The sequence below is a fragment of the Oncorhynchus masou genome, chromosome 18 (genome assembly GCF_036934945.1).
Source record: "Oncorhynchus masou masou isolate Uvic2021 chromosome 18, UVic_Omas_1.1, whole genome shotgun sequence".
Lineage (NCBI taxonomy): Eukaryota > Metazoa > Chordata > Actinopteri > Salmoniformes > Salmonidae > Oncorhynchus > Oncorhynchus masou.
In genome coordinates, this window is record NC_088229.1 from 71,017,149 (window position 1) to 71,030,321 (window position 13,173).

The 13,173-nt window shown below is 43.0% G+C and overlaps 1 protein-coding gene across 1 annotated transcript in view; it reads left to right on the plus strand.

The window, feature by feature from the left end:
- Positions 1–13,173, plus strand: part of LOC135505217 (growth arrest-specific protein 7-like) — a 119,615-nt gene that overhangs the window by 63,959 nt on the left and 42,483 nt on the right. The window contains exons 6-8 of the mRNA XM_064924395.1: positions 6,638–6,727; positions 10,890–11,005; positions 11,240–11,314. Of these exons, the coding sequence (XP_064780467.1) occupies positions 6,638–6,727; positions 10,890–11,005; positions 11,240–11,314 (281 nt within the window). The remainder of the gene's footprint in view (positions 1–6,637; positions 6,728–10,889; positions 11,006–11,239; positions 11,315–13,173) is intronic.

A 13,173-nucleotide genomic window follows, 5' to 3' on the forward strand; every position in this document is an offset into this window, starting at 1 on the left:
CCAGACCCTAGACCCTAACAGACCCTAACCTAAACCCAGACCCTACAGACCCTAACTAAACCCAGAAACAGACCCTAACCAAACACAGACCCTTGTGCCCAGACCCTAACCCAGACCCTAACCCAAACACAGACCCTAGCCAGACCCTAACCCAGACCCTAACCCAGACCCTAACCCAAACACAGACCCTTTCCCGAACACAGACCCTAACCCAGACCCTAACCTAAACCCAGACCCTAGCCCAGACCCTAACCCAGACCCTAACCCAGACCCTAACCCAGACCCTAACCCAAACACAGACCCTAGCCCAGACCCTAGCCCAAACACAGACCCTAGCCCAGACCCTAACCCAAACACAGACCCTAGCCCAGACCCTAACCCAAACACAGACCCTAGCCCAGACCCTAACCCAAACACAGACCCTAGCCCAGACCCTAACCCAGACCCTAACCCAAACACAGACCCTAGCCCAGACCCTAACCCAGACCCTAACCCAAACACAGACCCTAGCCCAGACCCTAACCCAGACTCTAACCCAAACACAGACCCTAGCCCAGACCCAGACCCTAACCCAAACACAGACCCCCTAACCCAAACACAGACCCTAACCCAGACCCTAACACAGACCCTTTCCCGAACACAGACCCTAACCCAGACCCTAACCTAAACCCAGACCCTAACCCAGACCAGTAAAGTCGACTGATTCAATCCTTAGTTAACCCTCAGCTAATTACCAATGTAAGGTGTTAAGGGGGTCATTGGTGAAGGTCAGCTAAGGTCACTTAAAGGCTCATTAGAAAGTGATGGAAGCCAGATGTTTGTATTTAATCTGGAGGCAGGAAGAGTGGAAAAGAGATTGCCATCTTTATCTTCATTATCATACCCTGTCCACTTGCAATTTAACAGCAGTAAACTGCCCTGTGAGGAGGTAGGCTCAGCAGTAGGTCCACCCCCCTCGGCCAGAATTGTTTTGCTGCTGGAGGTAATGAGAATGAATTCGGGAAATAATAACAGTCCTATTGTCAGCCCTTTCTCAGCCTGGGTGCTAACAGTTACAACTGACAGCCACACAGTGAGGGAGAGGAGAGAGAGATACCCAACCCTCAGGCCCTGTGCAGCAGATAGAGAATAGATAGAGATGGGCCGAGCAGGGTGATAGTCGCTCAGCCAATGTATTGAACATCTACTGGGGAGAGAGAATTACAACAGACAGTCAGGATTGATGAAGGATAAATGCTGGTGTTTGACAGTTGTTGTTACTGTGTTTTGAGTGGCATTAATCATAAAGTCTGGAAATAGAAAAGAGTTGACAGATTCAAGGATCCTTGTGTTGTCAGGATGTTACATAGTCTTTTATTATTGGAACTGAAGAGAAGAAGTGTTGCCAGAGCAACAGAGCACCTTGAATAGTTCAGCAGAGGTGGACAGTCAATGTTTGCACGCTGTGTGTGTGTGTGTGTGTGTGTGTGTGTGTGTGTGTGTGTGTGTGTGTGTGTGTGTGTGTGTGTGTGTGTGTGTGTGTGTGTGTGTGTGTGTGTGCGTGCAGCTCCGCATCTTGCATACCTAACTCCTCAGGCCCTTACATACCTAACTCCTCAGGCCCTTACATACCTAACTCCTCAGGCCCTTACATACCTAACTCCTCAGGCCCTTGCATACCTAACTCCTCAGGCCCTTGCATACCTAACTCCTCAGGCCCTTGCATACCTAACTCCTCAGGCCCTTGCATACCTAACTCCTCAGGCCCTTACATAACTAACTCCTCAGGCCCTTACGTACCTAACTCCTCAGGCCCTTACATACCTAACTCCTCAGGCCCTTACATACCGACTAATTCTTTGAAATAAAATACAATGTAAGACAAACAAATGTTTTCTTAAATAAAGAGTATTTAAGAAAACATTTGTTATGTCTTACATTGTATTTTACAGAATAACTACAGAATATATATATATATATATATATATATATATACATTTACGGCCACCCTAAAACAATTAACCTAAACAGTCAACAATCAGCATTTCATAAAACAATATAATTGGTACTATGGTACAAGTCATTGTTGGCCCTAATAAATAATGATAATAAAATAATAATATTAATTACAAAAAGATATATATGTAAAAAAAGCTAAAAGCAAGGTGTCCTTTCTGGACACGTGTCAAAATCAAACCAAAATGTATTGGTCACATACACGTGTTTAGCAGATGGTATTGGTCACATACACGTGTTTAGCAGATGGTATTGGTCACATACACGTGTTCAGCAGATGTTATTGGTCACATACACGTGTTCAGCAGATGGTATTGGTCACATACAGCAGATGTTATTGGTCACATGGTTAGCAGATGTTATTGGTCTCATACACGTGTTTAGCAGATGTTTTGGTCAGATGTTATTGGTCACAGGTTAGCAGATGTTATTGGTCACATGGTTAGCAGATGTTATTGGTCACATGGTTAGCAGATGTTATTGGTCTCATACACGTGTTTAGCAGATGTTATTGGTCTCATACACGTGTTTAGCAGATGTTATTGGTCACATACACGTGTTTAGCAGATGTTATTGGTCACATACACGTGTTTAGCAGATGTTATTGGTCACATACACGTGTTCAGCAGATGTTATTGGTCACATACACGTGTTCAGCAGATGTTATTGGTCACATGGTTAGCAGATGTTATTGGTCACATGGTTAGCAGATGTTATTGGTCACATGGTTAGCAGATGTTATTGGTCTCATACACGTGTTCAGCAGATGTTATTGGTCACATGGTTAGCAGATGTTATTGGTCTCATACACGTGTTTAGCTGATGTTATTTGTCACATACACGTGGTTAGCAGATGTTATTGGTCTCATACACGTGTTTAGCAGATGTTATTGGTCTCATACACGTGTTTAGCAGATGTTATTGGTCACATACACGTGTTTAGCAGATGTTATTGGTCACATACACGTGTTTAGCAGATGTTATTGGTCACATACACGTGTTTAGCAGATGTTATTGGTCACATGGTTAGCAGATGTTATTGGTCACATACACGTGGTTAGCAGATGTTATTGGTCACATGGTTAGCAGATGTTATTGGTCACATACACGTGTTTAGCAGATGTTATTGGTCTCATACACGTGTTTAGCAGATGTTATTGGTCACATACACGTGTTTAGCAGATGTTATTGGTCTCATACGTGTTTAGCAGATGTTATTGGTCTCATACACGTGTTTAGCAGATGGTATTGGTCACATACACGTGTTTAGCAGATGTTATTGGTCTCATACACGTGTTTAGCAGATGGTATTGGTCACATACACGTGTTTAGCAGATGTTATTGGTCACATGGTTAGCAGATGTTATTGGTCTCATACACGTGTTTAGCAGATGTTATTGGTCACATACACGTGTTTAGCAGATGTTATTGGTCTCATACACGTGTTTAGCAGATGTTATTGGTCTCATACACATGTTTAGCAGATGTTATTGGTCACATACACGTGTTCAGCAGATGTTATTGGTTACATACACGTGTTCAGCAGATGTTATTGTGGGTGTAGCGAAATGCTTGTGCTTCTAGCTCCGACAGTGCAGTAATATCTAACAAGTAATATCTAACAATTTCACAATACACACAATACACCCAAATCTAAGCACAGGAATGGAATTAAGAATATATGTGTATATATATGGATGAGCAAAGTCAGAGTGGCAGAGGCTACTATACAGTAGAATAGGATAAAACAGAATATACTAGATACATATGAGATGAGTAATGCAAAATATGTAAACATTATTAAGGTGACTAGTATTACATTTATTAAAGTGGCCAGTGATTTCAAATCTATGTATTTAGGCAGCAGACTCTAATGTGCTAATGAGGCCTATTTAACAGTCTGATGGCCTTGAGATAGAAGCTGTTTTTCAGTCTCTTGGCCCCAGCTTTGAGGCACCTGTACTGACCTTCTCAGTACAGTTCTCCCTAGGAGTATGTGTTCTGGATTTAGAGAAAGTGAGCATTCAAGCATATCATCCAATACTTTTGTATGTCTCAGTCCAGAAATTATTTAGGACTGGGCAGAACTATAGTATGTGGGTGTGGTTAGCCCCGTTCTCCCCACTGTTACCCAGCAACTTGGTGTGATGTCACCACTCTACTTTGGTTGTATTATAGGAGTTATGAACAATCGTGACTGTTATGAAGTTTCCCTCCAGAGTCTTGGACATGTTTCTAGATGTATCCTCCCAGTGCTCTTGGGTTATTACTATGTGCAGCCTGAAGTTTTCCCAGTGCTCTTGGGTTAGAGTAGTCTTCCCAGAGTTGGCTCTGTCTTGGACATGTTCCCAGTCTCTTGGGTTAGATGTAGCTCCTTCCCAGTTAGTTCCCAGTGCTCTTGGGTTATTGCTATGTGCAGCTCGTCTTCCCAGTTAGTTCCCAGTGCTCTTGGGTTATTGCTATGTGCAGCTCGTCTTCCCAGTTAGTTCCCAGTGCTCTTGGGTTATTCCCAGTGCTATGCTATGTGCAGCTCGTCTTCCCAGTTAGTTCCCAGTGCTCTTGGGTTATTGCTATGTGCAGCTCGTCTTCCCAGTTAGTTCCCAGTGCTCTTGGGGTATTGCTATGTGCAGCTCGTCTTCCCAGTTAGTTCCCAGTGCTCTTGGGGTATTGCTATGTGCAGTTTGTCTTCCCAGTTAGTTCCCAGTGCTCTTGATAATATTCTTCCCAGTTTTTGTTTCCCAGTGCTCTTGAATAATTCTGGTTCCGCAGCACATTCTTCCCAGTTAGTTCAGTGCTTACCTGGTTAGTATTCCTGACCCCTTGACTTTTTCCACATATGGTTATTCTTGGCATTTACCTGGTTAGTATTCCTTTGATTTTTCCACAATTTATGATTAAAATTGATTAAATTTTTTTTTCCCCCTTTCATCAATCTAAACACAATACCCCAATAAAGAAAAAACAGGTTTTTAAAATAATAAGACAACTTAAATATCACATTTACATAAGTATTCAGACTTCAGTACTTTGTTGAAGAACCTTTGGCATTGATTACAGCCTCGAGTCTTCCTGGGTATGACGCTACAAGCTTGGCACACCTGTATTTGGGAGTTTCTCCCATTCTTCTCTGCAGATTCTCTCAAGCTCTGTCAGGTTGGATGTGTAGCGTCGCTGCACAAGTCTCCCCAGAGTTGTTTGATCGGGTTCAAGTCCGGGCTCTGGCTGGGCCACTCAAGGACATTCAGAGACTTGTCCCGAAGCCACTCCTGCGTTTGTCTTGGCTGTGTGCTGAGGTTCATTGTCCTGTTGCAAGTTGAACCTTCGCCCCAGTCTGAGGTCCTGAGTGCTCTGGAGCAGGTTTTCATCTCTCTGTTCATCTTTCCCTCAATCCTGACTAGTCTCCCAGTTCTTGCACCTGAACAATATCCCCACAGCATAATGCTGCCACCACCATGCTTCACCATAGGGATGGTGTCAGGTTTCCTCCAAACTTGACACTTGCCATTCAGGCCAAAGTTCAAAATTGGTTTCATTAGACCAGAGGATCTTGTTTTCATGATCCTTTTGGTGCCTTTTGGCAAACTCCAGCCCGGGCTGTCATGTGCCTTTTACTTAGGAGTGTATTCCGTCTGGCCACTCTACCATAAAGGCCTGATTGGTGGAGTGCTGCAGAGATGGTTGTTCTTCTGGAAGGTTCTCCCATCTCCACATAAGAACGCTATAGAAATGATAAAGATGGAGATGTCCATGTGTTTGAATGAGTCTGAGGAGGTGAAAGTGAGTATCGAAGGAAAGTGTGTGTGAATGTGTCTGCGAGGACATGCCATAGAGAGAGAGTCTCTCTTTCGCAGAGATGGAAATGTATTTGTACAAAACGAAAGTGTTGAAACGTTATATCACTTGGCCCTATCATGATGGAACGGTGCCTAACCCTACCCACCCTAGACAGGCACCTGAGTGCTCCCACATTAAAGATACACCCTCACATGTTTGATGCTGGACAAATAGGCACATGTAACCAAGATAGGAAGATAAATGCGGTTAGAGACCAGCTAAAGAGTCACTGCACCCTCACGAATCTGTGCCTGCCTGGCAGGGTTGGTGCGTGGGTCTGCCTTAATCGACATTCACATCATCGGCGCCCGGGGAACAGTGGGTTAACTGCCTTGCTCAAGGGCAGAACGACAGATATTGACCTTGTCTGGGTGGTGCGCACGTTGAACATGTTTGTCGTCCAACTTTATCCGCTAACAGTTCTTACACAAATTTACCCATGTCGTTTTTTTCTGCCCCCTCTTTCACTTTGTGTATTGAAATGTTATTTTGTCTTGATTTATTTTCCAGATAGTCAGTTATGATGCATATACATTTTACATTTTCTTCCCAGTTGTTGAACTATCTCATACACCCGGATCTCTCTCCTCGCACCGGGCCAACCTTTCCTCTGCCTCATTTAAGCTCTCCCTGGTGGCATTTAGGTCTCACTTTACCTATTTTTCTGGTCCTATATTTAAGTTTAATAAACCGAGGTGTTGGGAAGATCAAACTGTCACTGCCATAACCTACGTGCTTCTGGCAGAATTCAAACCATTGAAAAGTGTATCCTAATATCTCTCTCTCTCTCTCTCTCTCGCTCTCTCAGATTAACTGTGTAACGTTCCCCCTCCCTATGAGTACACCTGAACAGCAGCTGTTAAAGCCAGATGAGTGGAGCTACTGTGATTACTTCTGGGTAAGATATGAAGACTGGTCATACCACAGAGTCAAATTACACTACACACTACTCTACTGCACTCTACACTACACTACACTACTCTACTCTACTGCACTCTACACTACACTACTCTACTCTACACTACACTACTCTACACTACTCTACACTGCTCTACACTACACTGATCGACACTACACTACTCTACACTGATCTACACTACACTACTCTACACTACACCTCTCTACACTACTTTACTCTACACTACTCTACACTACACTACTCTACACTACACTTCTCTACACTACTTTACACTACACTTCTCTACACTACTCTACACTACACTACTCTACACTACTATACTCTACACTACACTACTCTACCCTACTCTACACTGATCTACACTACTCTACACTGATCTACACTACTATACTCTACACTACACTTCTCTACACTACTCTACACTACTCTACTCTACACTACACTACTCTACACTACACTACACTACACTACTCTACTCTACACTACTCTACACTACTCTACTCTACACTACTCTACACTAATCTACAATACACTACACTACTTTACTCTACTCTACAATACACTACACTACTTTACTCTACACTACTCTACAATACACTACTACAACTACACTACACCTACACTACTATACACTACTCTACACTACACTACTCTACTTCTACACACTACTACACTACTCTACACTACACTACTTTACTCTACTCACTACAATACACTACCCTACACTACTCTACACTACTCTACTATACACTACTTTACACTAAACTTTACTCTACACTACTCTACACTACTACACTACACTGCTCTACACTACTTTACACTACTCTACACTACTTTACACTACACTACTCTACACTACTCACTACTATACACTACTCTACACTACTATACACTACTACACTACTCTACACTACTCTACACTACTTTACTACTCTACACTACTTTACTCTACACTACTCTACACTACTCTACACTACTCTACACTACTCTACACTACTACTCTACACTACTTTACTCTACACTACTCTACACTACTCTACACTACTATACACTACTCTACACTACTACACTACTACACTACTCTACACTACTTTACTCTACACTACTCTACACTACTATACACTACTTTACTCTACACTACTCTACACTACTCTACACTACTCTACACTACTCTACACTACTATACACTACTCTACACTACTTTACTACTACTCTACACTACTATACACTACTACACTACTCTACACTACTTTACTCTACACTACTCTACACTACTATACACTACTCTACACTACTCTACACTACTTTACTCTACACTACTCTACACTACTATACACTACTCTACACTACTCTACACTACTTCACTCTACACTACTATACACTACTATACACTACTCTACACTACTCTACACTACTTTACTCTACACTACTCTACACTACTATAAACTACTCTACACTACTCTACACTACTCTACACTACTCTACACTACTATACACTACTCTACACTACTTTACTCTACACTACTCTACACTACTATACACTACTCTACACTACTTTACTCTACACTACTCTACACTACTAAAATCTACACTACTCTACACTACTACACTACTACACTACTCTACACTACTCTACACATTATACTACTTTACTACACTACTCTACACAACTCTACATTACATTACACTACTCTACACTACTCTACACTACTCTACACTACTATACACTACTCTACACTACTCTACTATACACTACTCTACACTACTCTACTTACTCTACACTACTCTACACTACTATACACTACTCTATACTACTTTACTCTACACTACTCTACACTACTATACACTACTCTACACTACTCTACACTACTTTACTCTACACTACTCTACACTACTATACACTACTCTACACTACTCTACACTACTTTACTCTACACTACTCTACACTACTATACACTACTCTACACTACTCTACACTACTTTACTCTACACTACTATACACTACTCTACACTAGTTTACTCTACACTACTCTACACTACTTCACTCTACACTACTCTACACTACTATACACTACTCTACACTACTCTACACTACTTTACTCTACACTACTCTATACTACTATAAACTACTCTACACTACTCTACACTACTCTACACTACTATACACTACTCTACACTACTCTACTCTACACTACTCTACACTACTCTACACTACTCTACACTACTATACACTACTCTACACTACTTTACTCTACACTACTCTACACTACTTTACTCTACACTACTCTACACTACTAAAATCTACACTACTCTACACTACTATACTCTATATTACTCTACACTTCTACACTACTTTACTCTACACATCTCTATACTACTTTACTCTACACTACTCTACACAACTCTACATTACATTACACTACTCTACTCTACACAAATCTACACTACACCTCTCTACACTACTCTACACTACTATACACTACTCTACACTACTCTACACTACTATACACTACTCTACACTACTCTACTTTACTCTACACTACTCTACACTACTATACACTACTCTATACTACTTTACTCTACACTACTCTACACTACTATACACTACTCTACACTACTCTACACTACTTTACTCTACACTACTCTACACTACTATACACTACTCTACACTACTTTACTCTACACTACTCTACACTACTTCACTCTACACTACTCTACACTACTATACACTACTCTACACTACTCTACACTACTTTACTCTACACTACTCTACACTACTACACACTACTCTACACTACTCTACTTTACTCTACACTACTCTACACTACTATACACTACTCTACACTACTTTACTCTACACTACTCTACACTACTTTACTCTACACTACTCTACACTACTATACACTACTCTACACTACTCTACACTACTTTACTCTACACTACTCTATACTACTATAAACTACTCTACACTACTCTACACTACTCTACACTACTATACACTACTCTACACTACTCTATTCTACACGACTCTACACTACTCTACACTACTCTACATTACTATACACTACTCTACACTACTTTACTCTACACTACTCTACACTACTTTACTCTACACTACTAAACTCTACACTACTCTACACTACTATACTCTATATTACTCTACACTTCTACACTACTTTACTCTACACATCTCTATACTACTTTACTCTACACTACTCTACACAACTCTACATTACATTACACTACTCTACTCTACACAAATCTACACTACACCTCTCTACTCTTCTCTACACCACTACCCTACTCTACTCTACTCTATACTACACTACACTACTCTACTTTACTCTACACTACACTACTCTACACTAATTTACACTACTCTACACTACACTGCTCTAGACTACTTTACTCTACACTACACTTGTCTACTCTACACTACATTACCCCACTCTTCCTTACTCCAATCTACACTACTCTAAACTACACTACACTACTCTAAACTACACTACTCTACTCTACACTACACTACTCTACACTACACTACTCTACACTACTCTATTCTATACTTCTCTACACGACACTAACGCTGTAGAGCTGTAGTAGAATAACACATGGTGTAGTGAGAGAGACCTTGCTCCAAACATCTGTTTGGTTCTGTTTTCATTTCTCCCATGGCTGAAACTTAATCACCACCAGGTGTGTGCTCAGGTTTTAACACTGGGCTAACGTTACTGTCAGACCGGGCTAACGTTACACTCTCTCTGAGGTGACAACACCGGGAGGCGTTCGTAAAACAGTGGACACCGTACACCGAGACTTACAGTTTCCAGTGAGACACAGAGGATCAGATTTAAAACAGGTTGAAAAGTATTTCATGCACCCTACTGTGTGAAATGTTGACTTTCTATATCATTGGCTGTGGTGCTGTAGAATGGAGTATGGTGCTGCAGTAATGATGGTCTGGTATTTCCCCACAGTACAAAACAAACAGTAACTATATGATTGAATGCATAGCATTAAGTACATAGAATGCAGTATCACATCACTGAATGTTATCTGGTCATATTATTTGTTTTTTAAAATATGTCACACTAAATATTGTTGTAGTGTATATTTCTGTGTTATTATTGTTGTTGTGTAGACGGATAAGAAGGACCCTCAGGGGACAAGCTGTATCTCAGGGTTTGAGGTCTTACTGCAGAAACAGCTGAAGGGGAAGCAAATACAGAAAGAGATGGCTGAGTTTATACGAGAAAGGTAAACTACAAAATCCCCTTTTATTATCTGAGTCGATCTGTCGACAATCCTGGTCAGAACAATGTTTCACAACTCTTTTTTTTACATTTTTTATCTTGAGCAATTTCATGTTTCAATTTCCTTTTAGTTTTTTTTAACCCAGATGTGCTGGGTTATTTTGTGCAAAACAGGAAAAATGACTCGCTAAGTGTTGAAATTCGATGGTAAATAACCTTTTCTCCTTCCCTCTTTCAGGATAAAGATTGAAGAGGAATATGCCAAGAACCTTGCCAAGCTGTCACAGATTCCCCTCGCGGGACAGGAAGAAGGGTGAGTGGGTGGTGACACCAATTCCTGGTGCCTTAAAAAAAAGTAACCTACACGAACGTGTCGCCTCGCACACTCTGCACGTGCTCACTGACGCTTAGGAAGATATGGCACAAGAAAATACAAGAAAACCTCTCTGCGTCAACTCAAAGATTCCATGTCAGAAGTCATTGCACAGATTATGCCAATTCCTAGCCAACTCCTAGCCATCTCCTAGCTGATTCCTTGCCAACTCTTCTACAATTATTGTAGATCTGAAAGGAGTTGGTGGGTGTACGGAATAGACATACAGTACCATGCTGATAGAACAAATCATGTCTAGAAGTAGGGGTACTATGTGTATTGCTGGGCTGGACAGCAGGGTACTATAAGGGGTTTATGGCATCATATCAACCCAGACTCACTGGGAAAAAGAAAGCGAGAGAGATGGGGGACCCCTCTTCAGTCCGCCATTATAGGGAACCACACGCTGTGAGCAGATCTTTGTCTGGTAATTGGATCCCGTGGGGGACAGGCAGGTTGTATGGAGGGATTTCTAGGGGACAGGCAGGTTGTATGGTGAGGCTGCTAGGTTACAGGCAGGTTGTATGGTGAGGCTGCTAGGAGACAGGCAGGTTGTATGGTGAGACTGCTAGGGGACAGGCTGGCTGTATGGTGAGGCTGCTAGGAGACAGGCAGGTTGTATGGTGAGACTGCTAGGTTACAGGCAGGTTGTATGGTGAGGCTGCTAGGAGACAGGCAGGTTGTATGGTGAGACTGCTAGGGGACAGGCTGGCTGTATGGTGAGGCTGCTAGGTTACAGGCAGGTTGTATGGTGAGACTGCTAGGGGACAGGCTGGCTGTATGGAGGGATTTCTAGGGGACAGGCAGGTTGTATGGTGAGGCTGCTAGGTTACAGGCAGGTTGTATGGTGAGGCTGCTAGGAGACAGGCAGGTTGTATGGTGAGACTGCTAGGGGACAGGCTGGCTGTATGGTGAGGCTGCTAGGAGACAGGCAGGTTGTATGGTGAGACTGCTAGGGGACAGGCTGGCTGTATGGAGGGATTTCTAGGGGACAGGCAGGTTGTATGGAGGGATTTCTAGGGGACAGGCAGGCTGTATGGTGAGACTGCTAGGAGACAGGCAGGTTGTATGGAGGGATTTCTAGGGGACAGGCTGGCTGTATGGTGAGGCTGCTAGGAGACAGACAGGTTGTATGGAGGGATTTCTAGGGGACAGGCTGGCTGTATGGTGAGACTGCTAGGAGACAGGCAGGTTGTATGGAGGGATTTCTAGGGGACAGGCTGGCTGTATGGTGAGGCTGCTAGGAGACAGGCAGGTTGTATGGAGGGATTTCTAGGGGACAGGCAGGTTGTATGGAGGGATTTCTAGGGGACAGGCAGGCTGTATGGTGAGACTGCTAGGAGACAGGCAGGTTGTATGGAGGGATTTCTAGGGGACAGGCTGGCTGTATGGTGAGACTGCTAGGAGACAGGCAGGTTGTATGGAGGGATTTCTAGGGGACAGGCTGGCTGTATGGTGAGACTGCTAGGAGACAGGCAGGTTGTATGGAGGGATTTCTAGGGGACAGGCAGGTTGTGTGGTGAGGCTGCTGGGGGACATGCAGGCTGTATGGTGAGGCTGCTAGGGGACAGGCAGGCTGTATGGTGAGACTGCTAGGAGACAGGCAGGCTGTGTGGTGAGACTGCTAGGAGACAGGCAGGCTGTGTGGTGAGACTGCTAGGAGACAGGCAGGCTGTGTGGTGAGACTGCTAGGAGACAGGCATGCTGTGTGGTGAGGTGGCTGGGGGACAGGCAGGCTGTGTGGTGAGGCTGCTAGGGGACAGGCAGGCTGTATGGTGAGGCTGCTAGGGGACAGGCTG